At 45.5% G+C, this 27,417-nt stretch overlaps 1 protein-coding gene across 13 annotated transcripts in view; it reads right to left on the bottom strand.

Annotated features, from left to right (window-relative positions):
* The window catches only part of TMEM164 (transmembrane protein 164), a 163,590-nt gene that overhangs the window by 44,173 nt on the left and 92,000 nt on the right, over window positions 1-27,417 (bottom strand). For all 13 annotated transcript variants that reach the window (XM_045995739.1, XM_045995728.1, XM_045995737.1 and 10 more), the window contains one exon: window positions 25,612-25,678. In XM_045995739.1, the coding sequence (XP_045851695.1) occupies window positions 25,612-25,671 (60 nt within the window). In that variant the 5' untranslated portion in view covers window positions 25,672-25,678. The remainder of the gene's footprint in view (window positions 1-25,611; window positions 25,679-27,417) is intronic.

Here is a 27,417-nt window from a genome sequence, read left to right as displayed (position 1 = left end):
TTGTGTATCTGACTCTTGAGTTCAGCCCAGGTCATGATCTCAGGGTCATAAGATCAAACCCTGCATGAGGCTCCATGCTCATCAGGGAGTCTGCTTGGGATTCTGTCTCCCTCTGCCCCTCCCCACCCTCTCCCACCCTGTCATGCTCACTAGCTCACAGGGGACACGCAACAGAAATGTCTAAATCAAACTCAAGGTGGAGGGAGCAAGAGAAGGGAGGGAGGTAGCTGTGAGAGAAGGTAAGGGAGCTGAATCACCAAGACTTTGACTGACTGGACAGCAGGAGGAAAGAAGCCAAAGGTGACCCTGGGACCAAGGGCCTAGATGGTTAGCAGGATGCTGGGGCTTCCACTTACGTTGGGGCCTACAGTCAAGGAAGCAGACTGAAGGAGACTAAGAAAAGCAGCTAGGATCATGCTGAGTTTGAGGCCAGTCTGCTAGCCTGGCAGAGGAAAGCATACCTCACTGGGAATGTGGGGCTACATCTTAGGGAGGCCGGAAAGTTGCAAGGCAAGTGATAAACATATGTAATGGTATGTTTTGATCGAGACATGTACATTATAAAACACTGGCGTGGAAAAATAAGAAGATGAAACTCTGAGACGCAGAGAAGTACTAGTATTTTCTTTAAGCTTCCCGAGAACATCTATGCACTCCACTTCGCAGACCCCTGGGCCATGGTCCTTTCAACAAGAGAGTGTGAGTGGACAGAGATGGAAATCATAACCCCAGGTTAGTAACCACAGAGAAGTAACTGTGAAGGATGGGACAGATTTGAACATATTGTTGGTGTGAGGGAAGGAGCCAGTGGAGAGGGAGAAGCCGGAGAAGCAGGACAAGCAGGAGGCACTGGACAGTGAGAGGGCCTACAGCAGGCACAGGCTGGGACTGGGGGCATGGGAGAGGATTAGCTTGGACTCCAGGAGACAAGGAGTGAAGGCCGAGCCGATGTGAGAATAACATAACTGTATGAGGGAGGAGCATGGAAGAAGTCCAGGGAGCTCACAACCCCGGAGCCCATGCTACACGGCAAGAGATTTGGCCTTACCAGAAGAATCCACGGCTGATGATGAAGTACAGAATTAGGAAGAGGTGGTTACAGAGGGCAGACTCTGGTCTAAGCTCAGCCCCACACTGCAGAATCCCAAAAGAAGTCAGAGAATCAGACAAGATCATTGCTGACATTCTGAATGTTGTGTCTCTTCCCCAAGTTCATGCCCTGATGTGATGGTCTTAGGAGGTGGGGCTTTAGGATGTGATCAGGTCATGAGGGGGGATCCCCTGTGAATGGGATCAGGGCCCCTGTAAGAGGGCCCAGAGAGCTCCTTCACCCCTTCTACCCCGTGAGGACCCAGCAAGAAGCCTGCAGTCCAGAAGAGGGCCCTCACCCAATCACTCAGACTTCCAGCCTCCAGAACCATGAGAAATACTTCTCCGTTGTAGAAGCTACTTAGCTCGTGGTATTTTGTTATGGCAGCTGAACAGACCAAAACAAGAATCTATCTCCTGTAGAGGGGAAAGGGAAGGGGAAAGGAGGTGACCCACTCTTAACTGAGGCCTTGGGTAATGTTCCTGCCACTTGAGTCTGGCTTTGGAACACTTTGTCTTCATTAACTGACCACAGACTTGCACTGTGGCCTACGGGTGCCACAAAGTCCTTGCCACTAAATGCCATTTGTTAGAGGAGCTGCGAAAGGAATACCCACAACCAAAAATAAACCGCAAGGTACTCATGGAACAGAATAGCAATCTGCCATTAAAAACAACAATGTGCCATGAGCAGACAGCCTGGCAAATCCAGAACGTGGAAGAGTCTGTAAAAAAGACTGGCCCGGATTCGGCAGGATTTCAGTGCCATGCAAAAAGAAGGCGGGGGACCATTTGTAGATTTTAAAAAAATAAACAAACAAACACTAAATAAAACAGTCCATTCGTGGAATGATTGGGAGAAATTTCAATATAAACTGATTATCAGATAAAGTAGACAGTATTATAGAATTGTGGATAATTTTCTTGAGGGCAATCACAGTATTGTGGTTGCACAAGAGCCCTTCAAAAGTCTTTAGAACTGAAGTGTCAGGATGTCTGTGACTCTGTTTTGAAAAAGAAGAAATTGTGATAGAAACAGAATATGGAGAAATGTTTAGTTGTTACATCTAGCTGGAGGGCACATGTCATTGTTCACCATACTAACTATCATTTCAACTCTTTGCTACCAAAATTCCAACAATAAGAAGTTGGGAAATTTTAAAAATTTAAATAGATTTAAATTTAAATATATTTAATTGAGATAAATTTGTATGACCTAATATGGTAGAAACCCTAAGATATAGGAATGGGAGGGAAAAACAAGGTGCATTCATTTTGGAGAATAACTGGTTAATATTTACCCAAACTTTAAAATGCCCATTCACTTTGACTTGCTTTTACGAATTTATATTAACAGCAATGCTTGTACTCACACCCAGAGCCGTATGTGTAATGATGTTCAATGCAAAGTCATTTGTAATAAGAAAAAGTACACAACAACAAAAAAGTAAACTGCCCATTAGTGGGAAAGTCATCAAAAAATACTGTGGAGGACAAACTATGCAACCATTTACAAAAAAAGTTTCTCGGTAAAACTGAGCAAATCTAGGGGCGCCTGGGTGATGCAATCATTGAGTGCCTGACTCTTGGTTTCGGCTCAGGTCATGATCTCAGGGTTGTGAGATCGAGCCCCATGCCAGGATCCATGTTGAATGCAGAGTCAGCTTAAGACTCTCTTCCTTTTCCACTGCCCCTGCTCTCACTCGTTCTCTCTCTCTCTCAAATCAATAAATAAATCTTAAGAAAAAAAAGTCTGAGCAAATCTACATTGTACAAAGCATGATCCTTTTTGTAGAGGAAAAAGGACTGATGAGTATTTGTGCTTTTAGGTGTATGTAAAATGCACAGTGAAAGGACTGGGAGGATATTTAGCAAACTGGGCAGAGGGACAGGGTTGGGGAGGAGAGGCTGGGATAGGGGAAACCACGACTTTGGATCCGACAGACTTGTACAGTTGGAGCTTTGTGACAAATGAATATATTTCTTTATTAAGCACGAAGCTAAAAGTTTTTAAAAGTCAAAGACAAGGTCAAAAGAGGAATGTACTGAACTGTTAGCAGCAATTACCTCTGTGGAGTGGGAGGGGAGAAGTTTCCTGTTACATAGCCTCCTTATCTCTACACTGCAGGAATCCTTACCTAGGAGGACGCATTCAGCTATTAGGGATGATTACAGTGAATTTTTCTAGTTTCTATGAAGCCCCCTCTCAGAGTATCTGAGCACACAGAGAAAAGAACATGTAATGTAATGAGAGTGGGGGGAGGGTCTCTAGACACCCCCCACCCCCCGCCAAAATCCTTTGTTCTCCCAGTATCTTCCCTTATGACCCACCTCCGGCCCCAGTAAAGACAGCTTCCCACAGCCTGACCAAACCCAGGGTATTCCATCCTATTCTCATGGTCTGATGTGGAGAGAGGGACTGGTGAGGGGGAGACAGGTAGGAGGGAGACTGATCCAAATCCCATCAGGGCTGCTCCTGACTTCCTCTGTGCTCAGAGGTCAGAGGAGAGCAGAACAGAGTCGTGGTTGTCAGGAAGCTGCCTCAGGTCAGCTCCCTAATGTCAGAACAAAATATTTTGACCCATGAAAGTTGCTGTCTGCTATGGTGGCCCTGCTACTTGCGGAACTGCCTTTTGGGGTTTGAGATACAGCAGCCCAGAGTGGCCTGCCTCTGCCCAGCATGCCTGAAACAGGACTTAGACTAAGTGGCAATCTGGGGTCAGTCAGCCATCGTGCATGTTGCAAGGCCTCACTCAACTATTCCCTTTATGTAAGATGAAAATGATATCCCCTAGCTCTTCTTCCTTCTCCTACCTCTAACAGACTCAGGAATTAGTCAGGAGGGGAGTTAGGGCTTAGGAATTGGGAGGACAAGGTAGAGAGGGAAGATAATGGTGCTCATAATGGTGTATGCTTACTAACTTTTATGGGGTTGTGTCCCCACCCCCGCCAAATTCATATGTTGAAGTCCTAACCCCCAGTACCTCAGAATGTGACTGGCTTTGGAGACAGGGCCTTTCAAGAGGAAGTAAAGATAAAATGAGGCCCAATGGGTGAGGCCTAGCCTAATGTCTGCTGTCCCCACAGGAAGAGGAAAGTAAGACACAGAGACACAAAGACCACGGAAAGACAGCTGAAGAAGACCGCCATCTACAAGCAAAAGAGAGAGGCCCTCAGAAGAAACAAACTACTGACACCTTGATCTTAGACTTCTAGCCCCCCAAACTGTGAGGAAATAAGTTTCTATTGTTTAAGCCATCCAGTGTACGATATCCATCATGACAGTGCGAGCAAAAGCAATGAAGACACTGACCCACCATATACTACTGAGCCAGGCCCTGTACTAAAGCACTTTCACACCTGTGAACTCCTTCTCTCTTCCCAACACACTTATGACGTAGCTCCCACTGCTATTCTCTAGCTTTAAGAGGAGGAAATTGAGGCATAGAGAGGTTTTCTTGTAATAGCAAGGTACTAGGAATGACCAAATGCCCATCTAAAGGAGAATGGAGAAAGACACTGGGGTCTATTCATAGGACGGAATGCTTTGCCCCAATGAAAATGTAGCTAGAGTTATACTCAGTAACAGGGATGAACCTTAGTCATATAATGTTGAAGAAAATAAGCAAATCCCAGAAGACTATATACAATATAATAACATTTTCATGAGGGTCAAAAAAAGAAAAAAATACAACTAAAATGTACAACGTAATACTGTTTTTTTCTTTTTTTTTTTTAAAGATTTTATTTATTCATCTGACAGCGAGAGAGAGAGAGAGATCACAAGTAGGCAGAGAGGCAGGCAGAGAGAGAGAGAGGGAAGCAGGCTCCCTGCCGAGCAGAGAGCCCGATGCGGGACTCGATCCCAGGACCCTGAGATCATGACCTGAGCCGAAGGCAGCGGCTTAACCCACTGAGCCACCCAGGCGCCCCCGTAATACTGTTTTTATAAGGGTAAAGAACAACTAAAATTAAATATCTTATGTAGGAATATATATATATGTATATGTATATATTCATTCATATGTACATATGAGAGAGAAAGATAAAACTTTTCAAAAACAGCAAAGCAATAATGACCAAAATTTGGTTAGTGGTTCTGTCAAGGTGGATAAGGACGAAGGGAGCTGGGTGGGGGAAGCACACACTGCATATGTCTGTATTATCAATGGGGCTGGTTCATGGGTTGGGCGCATAGCAACTGCTCATTACGGTATGCATAAATAAATAAATGCACCCATGAAGAAAATTAAAGCAGGCCATGCACGGACCACTGGTGGAATCCGCTAGGAGTTAAGGATTATAAATATGATTACAATTGTGGGCACCCCATGTGGGTTTAGAAAGAAAAGGGGGTGGGGGTTCAATCAAATAACTTCCCCCAGATCTCAAGGCTCATTAAATGGCCAAGCCAGGACGGGAACCCAGGAAACCTGGCTCCAGAATACATGATCTTGAGTACAGTTGTCCGTCTATACTCTACACTGTTCCCCTGACAGAAAAGAAATGGGGTCCTACTAAGAAACTACCGAGCTACCGTGAAACAGACCCTAGGCAGTAAAGAGGATCCAGGGAGCGTGAAGTCACTAAATCCACACGTAATTATTTCTTCAGACTAAGCCAATGCCAGAATTTCATGTGGAAAAAGGAGAGAAGCTTTGAGTACCCAAGAAGGGACTCCAGGACCTGCAAGTCCAGCCCTGGACACATTACTGGACTTTTTACTCAAGGAGGAAAAGTAAATATTTGTGCAGCTCTCTCTAGAGAACTCTGGAGGAAAGGCTAAGGAGACTGTTCAAAAGCCCTTCAGAGGAGCCAGGGCCGCTGCAAGTCAAAAGACAACCAGCTTGTGTGTGGAGGCCAGACCGCCTGCAGAATGGCTTACTTGGAGGTGGGCCTTCTTGGTTTAGGTGTTGTGACAAGGGGGCTCCATGAGGGCCTTCTCTATCACTGACAGGAGCAAGGCATCATCTCCCCTGACTTGGGTTACAGATTCCACCCAGAATATGTCAGCCATGTGGAGTGGGAGGTACGAGAGGACAGCAGCGAACTTATAGTCCCTCATGGGCCCAGGTAGCCTGTGGTACCATCTGTCTATGTTTTAGTGCCTTCAGAGGACTTGGGTATAAGATGACTTGAAATAAGAACAAGCCCATCCTAGCACGAGAGCAGAGAAGGGGACAAAGGCATCTGAGACTTGGTTCTCAGCCCAGTCAAAACCACTCAAGGGCACTCAGCACCCAGCCTATCCCCTCCCCCCACAACTGAGCAGGGAGTGTGCTTAGTATTCTCCTCTTTGGGGGCCTTGCCTGGAGGGAAGGTGAATGTTGCGTGTCCCCTGGAGGTGACCAGAGATGGTACTGGGCCACCTCCTGACATGAGCAGACTGCTCACTGCTCTCCCTACTTCTGGTCTTCTCTTCTGTTTCTCCAGCTCTTCCCAGGCTCCAAGGCTACTCCTAGGTTTTCTACCAGCACTGAAGAATAGCAAGCTTTGACTTGCAACAGCTCCTGGCTAATCCAACACACAGAGATCACATGGTTTCTTCACTTTCGTCACAGATTTTTAGAGGAAGAGTCTTCTTTGGACCTACTGGGATGAGGCCTAGCATTCTGGAGTTCATTAAAGCTCCCTAAGGTAATCGGGATAGAGGAGCATTTAACCTATGCTTAGAGAAATACTAGGCCAGGTTCCAAAAGTCTAAGTGGTAGGTGTGAAATCCAAAATAGTTTCTCATAGAAATGACTGGCATTCCCCAGGAAAATGTACTGATAGAGATATGACTCATGTTCAAAACAACAATAAAGATAATGAGAATAAGAATCATAATTAATAATTAATGGTACATAGTGCTGCTCTGCCAGGCATTGTCCTAAGTACTTGATATGTATTAAAACAAATACTTATGGCAACTGTATCAGATCATTGCTACAACCTTCCGTTTTCAGAAGAGGTCACTGAAGCACAGAAATGAAGCAACTTCCCCAAGGTTAGTTTAAGAGCCCGGAGGTAAGCCAGGGAGTCTAACTTCAGAGTTCATGTTCTTAACCTCTGACCGACCTTACCCTGATGTGTGCTGAGGCCTGTTACAGTACAGAAGCAGCCCTTGACTTTAAAACTTGACTTATAAATGACTCAAATCCATGATGGTTTGGTCCCCCTGCTATTGAAATGTCCTGTCTTCCATCCCCACCATGTGAACCCAGACCTGGACTGTTCTAATTATACTGCCATGGAACTAACCAATATGGGATGCCACCTTCATGATCCCCCAGACACCGACCCATTCATTTATTCATTCATTCAATCAACAAATATTTATTGAGCACCTGTTATGAACCATTATGAACGAGATAGGAATGCTCCCTGCCTGTATGCACGTTATAGTCTTACACCCAACTCACTCTAAATACTGATTTCTAGCATTTTGAAGGATTCATGAAATCCAGAGATGATTGAAATCTATATTCCAAAGGCTTATGTTAGCTACACAAAGGGTTAAATGGACTTCCTGATACCTCCTAGAACTTAACACAATACTAGACACACAGATTAGTGGGTATTCATAAACTTATTTAGAGATATGGCAGGAGAGCACTGAGAACAGACAGATGGCCAAACCCATGGAGAGAATTAGAATGCCCTCCTGACTGCCCCCAACAGTAAGGACACCACTGCAGAAGGCTGGACTGTGTGGACCACACAAGACCCAGACTTCCATTTCTGGTAATACTCAATGGAAGACCGAATATAGCCATGAGTGGCCCCTGGGGCCTCACAGACAGGGTCCCTGGAGCTCTCTCTCTAGGGGAGCCTACTGTCACAGGATACAGTGTTGTGCTGTGGTTGTTCCACCTACTGAAACTGATTGATGGGAACGTGGTCTATTGGACGAACAGACCAGAGAAGGCAGAGCTCCACCAATCCTGGCTGGAGAGCGGGGATCTCAGATCTCCCACCCTTCTCTCCCAGTTCTTTTTCCCTTTCCACACTGCCACTGCAGCACAGAGCGAGTGAAATTCAAATGTATCTGGAATGACAATTCTCGCCTAACAGCCTATTTGGTTCAAGAAGGAAAAGAATTTTTCTCTTGGTTCCCACCTTTGGTCCTAAGAGCTGGGTCTTGAGGCACACCAAAACACCTCGCCAGGACCAAGTTCGAGGAGATTATTTTCTCCGGACAGCTCAGCTCAGGCCACGCATGTGTTATCAGTGCCACCTGGATCTTGCTCCATGGAAAAAGCACCCATCTCTCCTCTCAAGACAGGGCCTGTCCTATCTGGCCCAAGTTGCAGCTGACCTTTGGCCTAGCTTGGAAACTGAGCAATACCAGTTGCATGCAGTGAATGTGGCATGAGGCCCAAATGGGAGTGGTCTGATTCTTTCGACACCATCTAGACCAATGACAAACTGGCCTCTTCATCACCAGTCACATCACGAACACCCACTCCATACAGAACCTCGTGTCCTCCCACCTCTCCAACACATACAAAGATTTCCCAAAGCCCTCTTCATGAATTCCTGTTTGCACTGTTTGTGTCTCAGGGTGGGCCTCGGGAAAATGGAGGGGGAGAACAGTAGTTAATGTCTACTTGGAAGAGAATTCTGGAAAGCAGAAAGCCATAGATAGGCCTCTTTCCGAGCCAAAGCAAAGCCCGAGCTCAGCAGAAGATGTCCAGATGGCTCCCAGAGCCAACAGTCTGTCACTGTCACAGGGCAGGAGCTGCTGGGAGCCCACAGCTGAGAGTTCCTCATGCTTGGAGACTCCCTGTCCTTGGGAGAGGGGAGAGGTATGTTTGGGATCAGCAAGAGGAAGTGAAGTAGGACTCCCCCGACCCTTCTGTCAGCCCCCGCTCTGCCCCTATGGAACAGACCCCAGAGGGCAGCCCCCGAGTCAGGTGAGAAGCAGGGAGGAACCAGGGAGCTTCTGAAAGATTCCGTCTCTTCTCTTCCTTTCTGTTTCTCCACCAAAGAGGCATTTTAAGTTGCTGTCATCTCAGAATAATATGATCCTGGTCTATATAGACATGTTTCGCTTCTCTAGAGCCCACTCCCCCCCTGCCACCCACAACCTATTTTGGGCCAACATAATTTACAATTCCCAGAAATGTCTGAGAAGTGGCGTACACACTTCTGGTGCCAAAGCCTGGCCGGTTTTACAGATTTTCATTTAGCAGGTGTCTGTTGCTAAATCAGTAGCAGCTGCTAATTGCTTTTCCTCCCTCAAACCTTCAGACAGAATGAAACATCTGGTGTTCTCTCACTTCGGGTTAAAATCAGATACCTTATCATTCCTCCTTTGGGTGCCATTTTTATTAGAACGCTTTCAGTTGACGCCTGGAACAGGCCACACACACCACTGTCACCTCAGAAGATGGGGGGGGGGGGAACAATTCAAAGGACACCACCACCACAGGACCCCTGCCTTGTGCCTCCAGGCCTCCTGCCCAGCTGTGGGGTTGCTGGCCGGTCGCCACAAGGTGGAGCTTTAAGCCCATAACCGCCCAGGGGACCAGGGCCTCAGGATGGTCCTGGTCACCAGAAAGCGGTGAGAGGGGAAGGGGATGCGCGGAGTGCGGAGTGGGGAATCCTGAGCCAGGCCCACTGACCTCTGCAAAAGGGTGGCTATGGATCACGTTCTGTAAGAAAAACTCTTAAACAATAAGAACTGATGAGCTTGTAGGCTGGTGAAAACATCTGCCTGTCAGGTGAATGGCACACTCTCCTTCCGTTGTGGAGAGGCTCCCACACTTAGGACCCTTCTGAACTCTACCCTATATACCTCTTCATCTGGCTGCCCTCCAAAGATCCTTTCCAATAAACTGGTAAACATCAGTCCATGTTTCTGACTTCAGTGAGCTGCTCTAGCAAGTTCATCGAACCTGAGGAGGGGGTCATGGGAAACTCCAATTTACAGCCAGTCAGAAGCACAGGTCACAAGCTGGACTTACGACTGGCACGGGAGATGGGGGCAGTCTTATAGGATGGAGCCCTTAACCCGTGAGATCTGATGCTATCTCCAGGCAGTGTCAGAATGAGTTAAATGGTAGGATACCCACCTGGTGTCACACAACTGTCTGGTGTAGGGACACACAACACACACACACACACAGCATCCCATTCAGTACTTATGCGACAGGGGAGGCAGAAAGAGCACTGGTCTGGGAGTCAAGAGACCTGAGTTCTGGTCATAAAGCTGTCGTTCACTGGCCATACCACCTAGTCATTCCCCTTTCCTGGGCTCTGTCGTGTGCAGTATGATATAGTTAGATAACCTGAATTTCTCAGGAAATTCGAAAGTGCTAGGATCCAGTTGATTTTCTGAAGCCAGTATTTGACTCCCATAAAATTTGGAGCCACCTAGACTCCCATAAAATTTCCTTTCTGTTCCTCAGGTGCTACCTTTTAGGATGTTTTGGAATATCAGCACTGTCCCCAACACAGCCGTCTTTCCCAGCTTTGGGGCACAAGCAAATCTGGCCCTTTGGGGAGTCCTCTGTGCCCTGATCTGAGTCACCATCAGCCCCTTAAATTAGTTTAACAAACCATGAAGCCAGCTTACTGCACTGTCTGTTACTAAGACCTTATCTCTAGCTTGTCTAGCTTGGTTCTTGGGAAAATGACTTACCAACATCCAGATTATACTCTGGCTTCCCCTAATAAACATCAGAGTAATCCTATCAAAACAAAACGTGGTAAGTTTCACAATAATGTATTTTGGGGAGCCTACGCTGGCTCCTGGTCCTGTTCCATGTGGCTGGAGACCAACTGACTCAGACACCGTTCCTCAGTTTGGCTGGAGGCTGTTCTGAATGGGTATCTCTTCCATCTAGAACTGCCAGTGTTTAACCTTTGCTCCTCAAAAATCAAAAGAGCTAGGGCCCCTGGGTGGCTCAATGGATTAAGCCTCTGCCTTCGGCTCAGGTCATGATCCCAGGGTCCTGGGATCAAGCCCTACATTGGACTCTCTGCTCAGCAGGGAGTCTGCTTCCCCCTCACTCTCCGCCTGCCTCTCCGCCTACTTTTGATCTCTCTCTGTCAAATCAATCAATCAATCAATCAATCTTTTTAAAAAATCAAAAGAGCTATTCAACCTTGCTTTGGGTCCCCTCACCTAGTTATGCTCAATGAATTGTCAAATTCACCTGCAGTGGATTTTAGGATTTCAGGTCCTAATATTCTACTTTCTTTTTTGTTGAGGTATAACTTACATACCATAAAGTATAGAACACCTCCACTTTTGTCAAGCCCCACAGTCTGGGCCTCAGTTACAACAGCTTGGTCCCTGATCAGGAAGACCTCCATTTTTACCATGTATGCTTCACCCACACCTGCTGGAAGATGGGGCTCCTTAAAGGACAGAACAGTAGCAGAACAAGAGCTAAGTAGGACGGAGTTGCCTTTGCTCCTCTGTATACTATCTCGGTCATTTGCTTCCTCTCCATCTTGCTTCCCAGGCCTTTTAAAAATTTCGCCTGCTCACCAATCCCCAGGAGATCTTGTTAAAACGCAGACTATAGGTCTAAATGGGGCCCAAGACTGAATTTCTAGTAAGTTCCCAGGGGAGGCCAATTTTGCTGGCTGGTGGACCACACTTTGAGTGTTAAGGACCTAGGATACAGGATGGAAGGTGGGGTGGTGTACTGGAAAGAGAACGGCTTTGGAAACAGAAACATGGGTTCTAATTTGCAAGTTGGCCACTCACTAGTTCAGTGCCTTTAGGTGGTTTGTTCAATCTCTCTGCTCCTGTAGGCAGGCAGATTTTGCCACCCCAAAATATGCCTCTTTGGCAAATTGGTTTTCTGAAGCCAGTTAATTCGAAAAAACCTGCAGACACAAAAGCAACTCTGAAAATGGAGTCCATTACCCATCGTAAGAGACATTATGTTTGTTATGGTGACCTGAACTGACTAATATACCTACCCTAAGTATAGGGACTATTCTGTAACCAAAAGCCACTATATGCCAGCACTGAATGATTTTTTTTTTTTTAAGAATTTATTTATTTGACAGAGAGAGATTACAAGTAGGCAGAGAGGCAGGCAGAGAGAGAGGGGGAAGAAGGCTCCCTGCTGAGCAGAGAGCCCGATGCGGGGCTCAATCCCAGCACCCTGAGATCATGACCTGAGCCAAGGATCCTTTTTATTTGCCTTTAATTCTCTCAGGACAATGCAGTAGCACTGTAATTTAAGAGAAACTCCATTAGCTTTATCTGTTCTTTCAAATATGCTTACACTTCCATATTTTAATTTGAATGTACATGACTCCGAGCCCCTGAAGTATTGCAATGCCTCCCTTGGGACGAAGTGACCTTTTCTCACCCAAAGCAATTCCAAACTTTGAATGACTAACTCACACCAAGCAATATCCTACCACCCACAGTTCTCCAATAGTGAACATTTATTAAAGGTCACTGAAGAAACTTCCTCAACCTGATAAGGGCATCTGTGAAAAACCCAGAGTTCAAATCATACTTGATGATGAAAGACTGATGCTTTCCTCCTAAGATGAGGAAAGACAAGGATGTCCACTCTTGCCACTTCTATTCAACACTGTACTAAAGGTTCCAGCCAGGGCAACTGGGCAAAAAGAACAAATACAAGGCATCCAGATGGGAAAGGAGAAGTAAAACTATCTCTATTTGCAGATGACATGATCTTATCTATTTAAAAAAACTGAAAAAACACATATACACAAAAATATTAGCAGTAATAAATGAATTCTGAAAGTTTGCAGGATACAAGATCAATTTAGAACAAATGAACTGTATTTCTAGAGTAGCAAAAAGCAATCTGAAAACAAAATTAACAATTCCATTTGCAATACCATTAAAAGGAAGAAAATACAGGGGTGGCTGGATGGCTCAGGCGGTTAAGTGTCTGCCTTCAGCTCAGGTCCTGATCCCAGGGTCCTGGGATGGAGTCCCATGTCGGGTTCCCTGTTCAGCAGGAAGCCTGCCTCTCCCTATTCCTCTGCCCTGCTCGTGTTTTCTCTTGTTCTCTCTCTCAAATACATAAAATCTTTTTTTTAAAAAAGAGGAAAATACATAAGAATAGATACAACAAAAGAAGGGTAAAGCCTATACTCTAAAAACTACAAAACATCAATTCAAAAATTAAAGAAGACCTAAATACATAGACAGAACACATCCTGTGTTCAGAGACTGGAGGGCTTAATATTGCTAAGAGAGCAATATTCTTCAAACTGATCTATGTTTAATGCCACCCCTATGACTGCTTTGCAGAAATTGACAAGATGATCCTGAAATTCATGTGGAAATGCAGGGCACCAGAATAGCCAAAATAACCTTGAAAAAGACGAACAACTCTGGAGTACCCACACTTCCCAGTTTCAAAGCTTTCTACAAAGTTACAGTAATCAAGACAGTGTGGCGCTGGCATAAGGAGAGACATATACGTCAATGGGATAGAATTGATGGCCCAGAAATAAACCCTTACTTTTACTTTTGAATGAGTTTTGACAAGAGTTCCAAGACATTTCAACAGGAAAGAGTCTTTCAACAAATGGTGCCAGGACAACTAGATATCCATATGCAAAAGAATGAATTTGGACCCCTTCCTCACACCATATAAAAATTAACTTGAAATGGATCATAGACCTAAATGTAACAACTAACACCATGAAACTCTTACATGAGAACAGTCATAAGACTTCATGGCAGTGGATTTAGGCAACAGTTTCTTAGACAGGATACCAAAATTGCAAGCAACCAAAATAAAATTAGAGATTTGACTTCATCAGAGCTTAAAGATTTTGTGCTTCAAAGGATACCATAAATAAAATGCAAAGGCAACCCACAGAATGGGAGAAAATGTTTCAAATCGCATATCTGATAAGAGTCTAGTATCCAAAATACATAAGAACTGTCACAACAATAAGGAACAAATAACCCAACAAAAAAATGGGAAAGAATCTGAAAATACATTTCCCCAGAGAAGACATACAAATGGCCAATAAGTATATGATAAAGTATTTAACATCATTCATCATCAGGGAAATGCAAATCAATCCTACAGTGAGTCATTACTTCACACTAATTAGGATGGCTATAATAAAAAAGGCCCAACAATACAAAGTTGGTGAGAATGCAGAGAAGCTAGTGCCCTCATATACTGCTGGTAGGAATATAAAATTGCACGGCCACTTTGAAGAACAATCCGGCAGCTCTTCAAAAGGTTAAAAAGCAGAGTTACCATATGATCCAGCAATTCCACTTCTAGGTATCTACCCAAAAGCTGACATTCAAACAGATACTTTTACAAGAATGTTTACCACGGCATTATTCACAATGGTCAAAAGGTGGAAACAACCCAATGGCCATCAGTGGATAAATGGAGGAACAAAATGTGGTCAATCATACAAAGGAATATTATTCACCCATGAAAAAGAATGAAGTACTGATACATGCCACAAGAACAGTGGATGAACTTGAAACTTTATGTTGAATGAAAGAAGTCACTCAGAAAAGGCCACATAGTATATGATTCCAATTAAATGAAATGTCCAGAATAGGCAAATCCATAAAGACAGAAAGTTCATCAGCAATGGGCAAGATCCTAGAGAGGGAATAGCGAAACAACACTAATAGGTAGTGGGGGCCCAGGGCAGTGGCCCCAAGATATGCTTTGGTGGCATATTGATTATTTTAAATTAAAGTTACTTAAGAAACAGCCAGTGTAAGAAAACTCTGTCTCCCCGCCTTTTGTCTCCAGAAAGCAAGAAATAAATACATTTTCCATGAGAAAGGTAACTTCCCTGCACGAAAGCAGAGGGACATCCTTATCAGCAAAGGCAATGAATCTAGGGCCAAAGAAGCCTATATAAAGAAATCTTAATACTTTTGGTAATTTACTACCCAAATTCTGTTTAGAATGCCTTACAAATTAAAGGTCTCAAACATAAGTTTTCCTTGTCTTGTCAAGTCCTCATAAATTTATTGTTTCTTTGCAAAAGTATAAAAGCTGCCTCTACAGTTACTTCTTCGGTCCCATATTTATGAGACCTCTGTATGTACAAAGGAATTTTTTCTCCCGCTAATCATCTTGTGTCAGTTTAATTCCTAGACCAGCCAGAAGAATATTGAAGGGTAAAGTGTTTCCTTACCAACAGGTACACAATGCTGCTTTGGGGGATGATGACAATGTCCTAAAATTAAATATAGTGGTGATGACTGCACAACTCTGAGAACACACTAAAAATATTGAATTGTACATTTTAAAAGGATAGATTTATGGTATATGAATTACGTCCTAAGTAAACCCCCCCCTTAAAGAAGTGACCGAAGGGAGAGGTAACAAGCAAGTACTCATTTGTGTAGCGCTTTCACCTTCCAAAGCTCTTTGCTATCTCTTTGTTATCTCTTCTTATCAGCTATCCCTTGTTCATGACCAATCTGTGAGGTATAGAGAGCAGATACTACTAATCGCATTTAAGAAATGAGGAAAGGGGTGGGAGGCTCCATGAAGCAACATATCATTCAAAGCGCCAAGTGGCACTCAGCAGCAGGTTAGGACTGGAACAGGATGTCTGGCAGAGCTGCACATTGGATTGACCTAGGGTGATTTTTGAAAATGAGCATGTTTTTAAATCGGCTCTGGTGTTTCTAACTATGTGGCTGGGGTCAAGAACAACTGCTCCACAGGGGCGCCTGGGTGGCTCAGTCCATTAAGCGTCTGCCTTCAGCTCAGGTCGTGATCCCGGGGTCTGGGGATCCAGCCCTGCCGTGGGCTCCCTGCTCAGCAGAGGGGGCTCTGCTTCTCCCTCTTTCTCTGCCCCTCCCTCCCACTTGGGTGCTCCCTCACTCTCTGTCTTTCAAATAAATGAAATTTTACAAAAAAGAAAAAGAACAACTGGTCCACAGACTGGAGAAGAGTGATATCACCCACCAGAGAAGCCTTTTATTGCATAAAGATACACTGCTTGGGGTTAGTGGCTCAAGGCTGGATGAGAAGCACTGGTTACTGCTTGAGGCTGGCCCTTCTAATCTCATTTTAAGAAAACAAAAAAAAGGCAGACAACTGCAAGCTTTGGAAGCAAGAAGGCTACTGCCAGGTGCTCCCTGCTGCCCCTCCCTCCACAGGCTGAAGGGCTTGGGCCTCAGTGGCAAACCCAAGGTCTGGATAGTTTCTTCCAACTGAAGAAAAACCAGGAGGAGGCCTAATTCACCTGTCAGCATGGAGGAGAGAGAGCTGGCCAGTTCTCAAATCAAACAGGTGGTCTTTGAAACACATGCAAAAAACAATGGTGCAGTTAGTGTGGAAAAGGAAGACTGCCAGGGAATTTTAATCTTGCTCAGCATGGCTAATTCCGAAACAAAGCCCCCTTTGCTTCAACATCACCCAACAGCTTAAGGGGGGGCAAAGTTCTGAAGATGAACATCACAAAAAATGCATGCAAGCAGGAACGCCCCTCGCCCCTCGATTTCTAAGATAATATTGGGAACTGCAGTAACAACAGCATCTGATACTATATGCCAGGCACTGGGTGTGGACTGCTTACCACACGTAATCTCCATTCACCTGCACACCTCCTCGTAGATAAGAAAACAAGTTCACAGAAGCCAGGGAATTTCTGCAAGGTTCCATGGCTAAAGGCAGAGGGCCAGGCACAAAACCACAGACAGGGTGGCTCCAGCATTGGCATGTGTGACCCCTGCACCAGACTAACTCTTTACATCTACGCAGAGACAGACGACTTTGAGACTACACTGCAAACAATGATTAACCATCATTATGGCTCAATGATGTGCTTTATTCTGGTGTTTTTCTGTAGTCTCTATTTCTTTTTTCCATTATGAACTGATATTACTTTTGTAAATAAAACAGTTATACATTTGTAAAGACAAAGGCACAAATGTCTCACGCTTATTGTTGTTGTTTTTTAAATGCATTGAAAAGGGGCACCTGGGTGGCTCAGTAGGTTAAGCATCTGCCTTTCCCCTCAGGTCATGATCCCGGGGTCCTGACATTGTGCCCTGTGTCCAGCTCCCTGCTCAGTGGGGAGTCTGCTTCTCCCTCTCGCTCTGCTCCTGCCCCCTGCTCATTCTCTCACTCACTCTCTCAAATAAGTAAATAAAATCTTAAAACAAAATAAAATGCATTGAAAAGTAACCACCTTTGCACTGATGGTGATTTTTATTTTTCACTTGTACTTTCATGTATTTCATAAATTCTCCCCTATACACATGTCTTTTGCTAATCAGGAAAACAGTATTATTATAAGTGGTTCAAAAAAATAATTCACCTGGAAAAATATCATCTATCATCCCTCGGTTTTCACTCTCAAGATCTCAAGACACGTGTGAGAGGGATCCCTAGGATGTCCCTGAGCAGAACAGAAGGTTAGATTGGCCAACTAATTTATTTATTCTCTCTGTGGATACTTACTATATACTAGGTGCAAGGTCCTACAGGGAACAGACTCCACAAATGTCTCTACCCTTGCCCACCAAGACTAGTTAAGATGTAGTGCTGGGAACCCAGAGGACTGACTGAATACAGAGTCCAACCCAACTACAGAGTGCTAGGCAGCCACTAGAAAAGAACGAGTTACATCCATTATCTACAGTGATCACTGATTACCCACTGTTAACTTAAAGGAAAATACACTGTAGCAGTGTTTACAGTGTAATGTCAATTGTGTAGGAAACGTACACCCAAACAAACCAACCACCCTAGAAATATGAAAATTCTTTCTCAGCATTTATGAACAAAAAAATGTAGAAAGATACACATGCCTTTATCACAGCTTATCCCTGGGGCGCAGCGCCGGGTGGGGGAGTGGGATTGAACATCTATGGGTAAAATGATGAGCTTTCTCTTTATATTCCTATTGGTTTTGCAACGAGTATATCCTACTTTTATTAAAAAGAAGCCTAAAAGTATAATCAATCCCCCAAATCTCTAATGGGTATTATATAAAATTTACCACAAAGAGTTGATTTGGCTCAATAATTGAAAATCAATGTAAGTAATTAAGAAAGAGGAGGAAGTCCATGAGCTTTGAATCAGTAAGACCAAAGCTCTCAGACCAGCTCTGTCTCTGTGTCCCTATACAAGCTACTGGAAACTTTGGATGGTTCAAGGCACCTGGGTGGCTCAGATGGTTGGGTGTCTCCCTTCAGCTCAGGTAGTAATCTCCAGGTCCTGGAATCGAGTCCCACACTGGGCTCCCTGCTCAGCAAGGAGTCTCTTTCTCCCTCTCCCTCTGCCTCTCCCCCACCCTTGTGTGCTCTCTCCGTCTCTCTCTCTCTCAAGCAAATAAATAAAATCTTTAAAAAAACAATAATTTTGGAGGGCCCAATCTATAAAACAGTTATGCTAATTCTACCTCACAGGATTTCTGTGAGGATTCCAGACTAATAACTACCAGCTAACCCTGATTGAGAGCTTCCAGTTTGCCAGGTGCTGACCTACATGCTTTACCCATATTAATAACTTAATCTCAAGATAGTTTTAAAAGGTAAACATTACTATCAACCTTCCTTTTATAGATGGGAGAACCCTGGTGCACATAAGTTAAGTAACTTGGCCAAGTTCCCTCCCTCTTCTTCTTTCCCTCTCCCTCTCCCTTTTCACAGGTGTGCACATACACAGGCAGGGGCACGGGCATGGCACACATACACGCACATGGGAGTAGCACAGCCAGGATGTGAACCTGCATCCATAACCTTGCTCCCGACATCCACATTCTTTTTTTTTTTTTCTCAGATTTTTTAATTTACTTATTTGTCAGAGAGAGAGAGAGAGAGAGAGAGCGCGCGCACAAGCAGGGGGAGCAGCAGGTTCCCTGCTGAGCAGGGAGCCTGATGCGGGACTCAATCCTAGGACCCTGGGATCATGACCTGAGCCAGGGGCAGACGCCTAACCAACTGAGCCACCCAGGCATGCCCCACCCCCACCCCGGACATCCATATTCTTAATATACTAGGGTGAGATATTTGTGCAAGAGCTTTTCTGGCTACGAAGTCCCACCCACCTATAAGGAATTCTTATCAGTTGAGGTGGAAAAGATAAGAAATGCCCAGGAATCCAAAGGCGGTGATAAAGGGTTGAAAAGATGTTAACAGAAGCAGGGTTGTGGATATCATCAGGTGGCCTGCAAGTAAGTGCCAATGTCTCCACATACAACGAGAATTATGATTCTCTATCCTGCTTCTCAGACTTTCGGGGACAGGACGGAGATGAATGCTTGGTATCATACCCGCCCCTCACCCCCCCACCCCCCCGCCCTGTGCTCTGGCCACGGCCATGGTATTCTCTTAGTTGAACCACTTTGTTCCTCTGCAACTACATGCATATTCTAATCACCCTTCGAGGCTCACCTGGGGCTTTCTTTCTCAGTGAGACTTTTTCAGACGGCTTAATCCACTGGTCTCTCCAGGAGGCAGTGTATGAGTATGCCGGGGTGCATGGGTTTAGCTGCAGCATTTTAGAAACCACGTATCTCTGGTGCCCGCGTGGCTCAGTTGGCTAAGCGACCGCCTTCGGTCATGGTCTTGGGGTCTGCATCTCCCTCTGACCCTCCCCCTTTTCATGCTCTCTCTCTTATGCATTCTCTCTCTCACTCAAATAAATAAATAAATTCTTTAAAAGAAGAAAAAGAAAAAGAAGCCATGTAACCCTGAGGAAGCCATTCAAACTCTCTGAACCCCAGTTTTGTCCTAGGTAAAACAGGGCTCTTGTGCAAGTTAAATGATAACATATGTAAATCACGTGACACACAGTAGGTGCCTGAGAAATGCTAACATTAATCCTCTTCTCATCTCAGAGCTTGGAACAATTGTAATTTAGCAATTAAGCCTGAACTGTCTTGCGATATACACTTTTCATGATTTCAGTTATAATGCTGTCATAGTTTAGGCCTCAACTTTCTAACTAAACTACAAGTTCCTAGCGAGCACACCGAGGCTGTCTCTGAATCCCCTGCCGCACACAGCACAACGCATCACATTGCTTCTATGAGCAAAATATGCTCATAGAAGTCTGGATGGACTGCTGGGTTGGGACAGACTCACGGAGGACCGAAGACGCTCCAAGATTAATCTTGAAATAAAGGCAGGGATTAGACATATTCTAGAATAGTCCCTAGCATTTGCTTTAGTTTGGCCCAGGAACACTGGACTCTTATCCACATCTGAGGCACAGTTTTGCCCACATCGAGTCTCCAGAAAGCAAAGACCTCTTCTGAAACTAAGCTTTTCATCATTTAAGTACTCTCAGGAAAGCAAAGGGACATTCTGTCCCTAGTTGAGGTCCAAAATCCAAAGTATACATTTTTTAAATAGCTCAATTTGCCAGTCACAGAAATAACTTTTCTAGGTCAATTAGCACATTTCAATGCGCCAATTAGCAAAGAGTAAGATTCTCAAGGCGAAGAGGCAGACATGGGGATGAGGTGTGCCAGTGGCAAAGCCGCATCTTGAGTACATTAAGATAATGACTGTGGACGTCGGGGAGCCGCCCCAGGAACGAAAACAATCATTACTAACCCATTCCCCTTGGTCTTGGAGTTAGGGGCATTCAGGAGAACCATCTAACAGCACAGTAGCCGGGCATAAAGGGAAGGAGGGAAGAGAAAGGAGAGGAAAAAGAACTAACATGAGAGATCAACAGGGATGCACAATAATGGGCAATTTTGATAATGAGATAATAATACACACAAGGCTTTGGGCCTTGAAGAAGAAAGGAACTTGATGAAAAGAATCATTACCATTCTTCTTCTTCTTATTCTCGTAGAAGACAGATGGCTGCAACCGCAAACAGAGGCCCGGCTATAGTCTTCAGTCGGGGAAGGGGGCTGATACGGTGTTTTGGAAGTTTGTTTTCTGTTTCCACTCCCCCTTGCTCAGAACACTCTGTATTCTGAAGGGACTCTTGTGGACATTTGAGAACAAAAGGCATAGGGCTGGGGATGCAGCTTCTGCCCAGTGCCTCACTCTGAGAACCAGATCAACCTTGCAAGGTACGAGATGGAACTGAAAATCTAATATGTAACCAGGTTCCATGGGCGCCCTACTTAGCTCCCACCTCTTGGCTTTCACTTTCCAGAAGGTGTTTTGGCCTTGAAAAAACATGTTCTGTTAAGTTACAGGCAATAGGTAAGGAACCCAGCCTCAACACCAGCTGCAAAGCCAATGGCTATAACAAGGAGCTCATAACCCAGGCAGCATCTGTTCTTCAAGCCATGGACTACTGTCAGCTTGGGTGGGGGATCTTAACATGGGCTCCACGGATGGGCTAGCGTTCGGGGGAAGTCATGTGAGTCAGGAGAGCTGGATTTTAGAGGCACCCAACTTGGCTCTTAAGGCAAGGCATTAATCCATCGAAGGACCCCCTCTAGAAGATAAGATGAGACCAGACAAGCCTTTAGCTCCCTGCTAATATAATAATCAATAGTTCCATGATGCATTTCCTCTCCTTCCCTCTAAGAAGCAAAACAAAAATTGTTCTTAAGACACTTCATCGGAAGCCAGAAACAGACCTTCTCCAGAATCCCGGCAGCAAAGACCATTTCCTTGTAATATGAGCCGTTGGAATACTTGTTCCTTCCTCCAAGGTGTCAGCTGCTAGGATGGAGAGCCAGGAGAAACTGGAACCCAGGCATTCCCTAGCTGGTCTGCAAATCCCAGGGCCCATAAAGCACACAGGACAGAGCTCAGCAAATGAAAATGCACTGACGACCCCAAATCTTTCAGCTGACCATGGCAACTTCTTGGAACTCCCTCCTCTCTGTCCTTATATACGTGAGTATATGTTTGACTGTGTTACTGATGTACACACTAGCTCACTGTCTTTTCCTTGCTTCCATATAACAACTCAGAAAAACAACAAAAGAAGATTAAAAAGAAAGGGTCAAGAAGAAAGAGCAAAGAGAAGTCAAAAGCTAAGTTCTTACCTAATTGGATCATCAGGCTTAAAAATGAGTTGCCTGGAGCACCTGGGTGGCTCAGTGGTTAAGTCCCTGCCTTCAGCTCATGTCATTATCTCAGGGTCCTGGGATTGAGCCCAGCATCCCGCTCTCTGCTCAGCAGGGAGCCTGCTTCGCCCTCGCTCTCTGCCTGCCTCCGGGCCTACATGTGATCTCTCTCTGTCAAATAAATAAATCAAATCTTAAAAGAGTTGCCTGCTTCCTGTGTCTTATTTTAAGTCAATCTGAGCTCAGCTAAGGGGTTGCAAAGCAGAAAATCCTAATGGCCAAAGGTAGCCCAGGAGAGGTCCCAACCATTTAAAATAACCAAGCCAATACCAGCTGACAAGACACTTGCATAGAGCCCTAACACTGAGCTCTTCTCAGCTTCAGTTTAGAAAAAAGGGCCACAAGATTATTTACCAGAGTGACTGGAATCACTCATTAAGCTCATCAAGGAAGTTTCAGTGTTAAAGAAAGTTACTTGAACATTCCTGATAAGCTGGTTGGCTATAGCTTGATATGTAATTAGAAAGTACTAGGTGTTACAGCAACTATAATAGCGAATCTGCCATGAGAAAGGTAAAGAAGGGGAGAGAGAGAAAGAGAAAGAAGGGCGGGTGGGGAGGAGAGAGAAACATTGCTTTTTGTACAGAGTAGAAAGCCGTTAGGGGCTGAATTATGTCCCCACCAAAATTCGTATGTTGAAGGCCTAATCTCAGAAAGTGACTATATTTGGAAATATCTCCTCCTTTAAAGAATTGACTAAGTTACAAGGAGGTCATTAGGTGGCCCTAACCCAATCTGACTGGTACCCTCATAAGAGGAGAAAATTTGGACACACAGAAAGGTACGAGGGATGTGACTGCACAGAGAAAAGTCCACATGAAAAGGCATCAAGATGGCGGCGGCCATCCACAAGCCAAGGAGAGAGGCTTCAGAGAAAACCAACCCTACCAGCACCTTGATCTTGGGGATAATTATCAGTGCCTTGCCTCAGAAGTTTATTGTGAGGATCAAATACATTAACCCACATAGAGCACTACCAGACTAACGGTAAATGCTCCGAAAGTGTCAGCTGGCCCACAGACAGGCCACTGTGGTGTGACAATACAGGCTGAAGGAAAACTTCACTGCTGTTCTGACTTCAGGTGTCTGAATGAGCTCTGGCAGGGGGTGGGGGGGCTTTATTTTCAAGCTCGCATGATGGGAATCATCAAGTCTGCTGATGCTCAATGGTTCTGCAAGGGGAAGACTATCTGGCTTTCCTTAGGGAGAAGGTCCCACTAGGAAGAGAGAAGCACGTGACCTGTTTAGAGGAACCACACCCACCTCCACTGATGGCAGAGATGGACAAAAGCTGTGGGCTGCAAGCTCTCAGACTCAGGGCCACAGACTACATGAGCCCAGGGCATGGGGAGAGGCATTTTCTGACAGAGCTGCTGAAACTGAAGAAGAAGAGCAGCTTTTTCTCTGCCCTACCTCTTCATCGGAGAAAATAGTGACAGAGTGAATGGACATGTGGGATAAGAGAGCGTGGGATCCTCCGCTGTGCCTTAGCCTGGGACCTCCACAGGCAGGGAGCAGACCCCGCCTCCAGCACTGTTCCATGTCCCTGAGCCAGGGAAGAATCTGTTTTCAGTGTGTTTGCTTTGCGCCATTCTTGGGTACCTCTCCCCCACAGCTCTGAGACCACTGCAGGAGTTCTGCTGAAAGACTTGGATGAAGTCAGGCAAGTCATAGATTGTGGGGAATACAGAAGGCGGCGCAAAGGTAGCTAAGTTAGCAGCCTGTGCCTGCTGGTCCCAGTTCACAGGGGAACACTGGGCTGAGTGTGTTGACCTCTCATGACAGAGACGATCCCACCTGCCCCTCTCCCACCCTGGTGTTATCCTCCTCAGGAGGTCCTACAGTGTCCTACACAAAGATGCTCTTTGGAAGAAAGAGGGGGGGGGGCCCTCTAAACCACCTGTTAAAATGCAGATTCCCACGCAGCAGGTCGGAGGTGGGGCGGAAAATTCTGCCTTTCTAATAGGGAGCACCTGCATGATGCTGGTCTTCAGACCTCAACTTGAATTCCACACTTGGAATAACTTGGGATCATGATCACCTAGGATGCTGATTCTCCAAGAGTGGTCCGAGGACCCCAGCAGTCAACAACACTGGGGACTTACTACCAGTGCTCATTTCCTGGTATCATCCCAGACCCTCTTAATCTGACCTTCTGGGGATGAGGTCTGGCAAGTCTCATTTCTCAGCCATTTCCTCGGGTGACTGCTATGGACAGACTAAGTTTCAGAGCCATTGATCAAAATTGGTGGTCCTCAGCTCCACATTAGAAACACTTTTCAAAAACACTATGCCCAGGCTGTGTCACAGATTAAGAACTCAGACACTCAAAGGGAGGGGCCAGGGTGTCAGTCCTTTAGGTCTGTTTGGTTTTCATTGTTGTGTTCATCTTTTGGTTTGGTTTGGTTTGGTTTGGTTTGAAGCACCCCTACATGAGCCGAAGGCAAAATTTTGAGCCTGGGTTCAAAATCACTGCTTTAGATGAATGCTTCTTCTTTTAATTTCTATTGATGTACAATATGCACCTAGAAACATACAACAATCATAGGGGTATATATGAATATTTGTGGTGTGACTACATCTTTGGAGAGAGCGAAGTATATCTGTGCTTATAGGGCCTAGAGACTTCTCTACTCCTAACTCTGCCACTCAGAACTTCTGTATCTCCCTGAGCGTCAGTGTCTTCCTCTGTAACAAGAGGCCATAATGCTTGCCCTTACCTACCTCACACAGCTGTCATGTGAAAAAACCCTGTAATCTATAAAATGCTATCCAAAGAAGATTATCATTTTGAGATTTAAACTACGATCTTTAATGCATGAGGCAAATTTAAGCCATGAAAGTAGAAAGCAGTAGGAAGGATTTTACAGGTGATCTCTTTCCCTGTGCTTTCTAACATGGCTGGCTAATCCCTACAGTCCCACATGAGGAAGTCTGAGGACAGGGCCCTGCCACCCCAGCTCTATAGCTCCCTCTTATCTCTATGCTCGCTTAATACCCAGCCCCTCGCTACAGCAGGATTCTACGGGCTAGCAACTGGGTGTGGGGTGGCCCAGCCCACCCTGTGGGTTTGGCTAAATGGGGAAAGAAATTAATTCTTGCCCAACAGGGCCCTTGGCAAAGCAGACAGGCTTTGAGTCTCCCAGTCGGGTTATTCTGGGCCAATGTGGCTGAGTCCAAACAAGAGGCCCTTAGAACATCTGGAAACCTCTAATGAGTGGGGCTCCCAGCCCCCCTTCTCTCCACCAAACCTCTCAAGAGCTCCTGGAGGCTTTTTCGGTCTCTTCTGGTTCTGGCCTGAACATTTAACACAGCCCCAGAGCTCCATCAGACACTCCCACACCTACCTACCAAGCTCCCCTGCACCCAAGAAGGGTGATGTCGAAGTTCAATAGTAAATACACATGTATTGTAAAGCTCACATGGGTACATGAGCCCAGGCCAAGAGCAAGCCCTGGATAAGGATAGAGGGAGCAAACCACCGGTTTGTAGGTTGGCGGTACATTCTTACAAGACGCTACTCACCAGCCGGGTATTTACCACAGGAAACACCAGAGCCAGAAGTGCTCCATTCAGCATGTGCATCTGGAGCCTGGAGGGGGAGAAAAGAGAAAAAAAAAACGTTAAAATCCAGGTCACACTCTGACTCTGTTGCACGGGCAGGCAAAAATGTGTCACGTTATGCCCTGCCATATGGGAGGGCATGTAAACAAGTGGCTCTCAGTGCAAGAATGGCCCTAGAGCTGACGCGCATGCAGAGTCAATTTCAAGCAGCCTATTCCACGCTAATGAAATGTTCTGAGCACTGCCTCAAAAATCCCCCAGATGCTCCCTGAACACACTTGGGCTACAACACTCGATTACAGAATGAGCTCCGTGCTCCCCAAATGTCCAGTGGGCCGCCGCAGCTCAGGCAAGAGGTGAAAAGATGGGCTCCACCCAGCGAGGGCCCTATGATTCGAGCACAGTCCTGGGGTACCTGTTTCGTGTAACACGGCTGTTTGTTTACATAGCCAGGCCCAATCCTTTCACCCCAAACAGTGTCCCAGGAGTGAAAAGGCGAGTCAAACCAGCCAGCAGACTGCAGTGCTTTGTCAACTGCAGTCCCCAGCTTTCTTAGAAATGTCCTTAGGGCTGCTGCAGGAGGTGGGGACGGCAGAAGTGGCAGGCTTCCAGGCTTGCTCTGATTGATTTTACAGACTGAGTTTTATGACTTAAAAACAAAACAAAAAAGAAAAAGTTCGGGGGGAGGGAGGCGGGGAGAAGAAGAAGAAAACCACTGGTCTCTAGCATCGGGTAATAATCATTTCCTAATACCAGACTTGTTGAAGCGTATGCTAGAAACCATTTATAACTCAAGAAAACCAGGCCAGGAACCAACTGCCTGAGAGCTCGGAGGAGGGACTTAAGCAGCTTCTTTCATTATTCAAGGCAAATGGTCCTTTACAACTGAGGGAGAAGAAAAGAATGACACACAGTCTTCCTCCTGAAGAAAAGCAGATTTGATAGGTCAGCTCAATCTCTCTCTCTCTCTCTCTCTCTCTCTCTCTCTCGTGCACACACACACTCTCACACACAGCAGCACTGCAACACCAGGATTTCCACACTCCCTGAATGGGAAAGCAGTCCATATTTTTTGTTTTTTAAGATTTATTTATTTGAGGCGGGGAGAGCACACATGCACAAGAAGCGGGTAGGGGCCGAGGGAGAGGGAGAAGCAGACTCCCCACTGGGAGACCAATGCAGGACTCGATCCCAGGACCCTGGGATCATGACCTGAGCCAAAGGCAGACACTTCACTGACTGAGCCACCCAGGTGCCCTTTGAAGACACTCAAGTCCTCTAGGTAGTCTCTTGAAGCTCACAGATGTGTGCCTAAGACTGAGAGACATTACAAGGAGACCCACAAGAACTTCACAGAAGCCCCAAGGATGGTTTTCATTTCCCACAGTCTGTTTATTACTGTTGCTCATTTTTACTAGTGCCACAAGGATGGCGATAATGTGTACTTAGCATCATCTAGGCAAGTTATCTAATTAACTGCTTTACATAAATTCTCTCACTCAATTTTTACAGCAATCTTCTGAGACAGGTACAATTTCTTTTCCCATTTGTTGATGAGGCAACCAAGTTCAGAGAAGCAAAGTGGCCTGGTTCATGTCATACATAAGCTAGAAGAGCCAAGATTCAAGCCCAGGTTTATCTAACTTGAGACCTCAAATTCTTATATCTCTCTTGCTGCCTGATACCAGAGCTCCCCCTTCCCTGCCACCATCTGTCACAAATGCGACCTCAGGTGGAGAGTCAGAGAGGCTCCTGTCTCCTCCCTTT

The sequence above is a fragment of the Meles meles genome, chromosome X, assembly GCF_922984935.1.
Source record: "Meles meles chromosome X, mMelMel3.1 paternal haplotype, whole genome shotgun sequence".
NCBI lineage: Eukaryota > Metazoa > Chordata > Mammalia > Carnivora > Mustelidae > Meles > Meles meles.
This window is presented reverse-complemented; position numbering and strand designations above follow the sequence as displayed.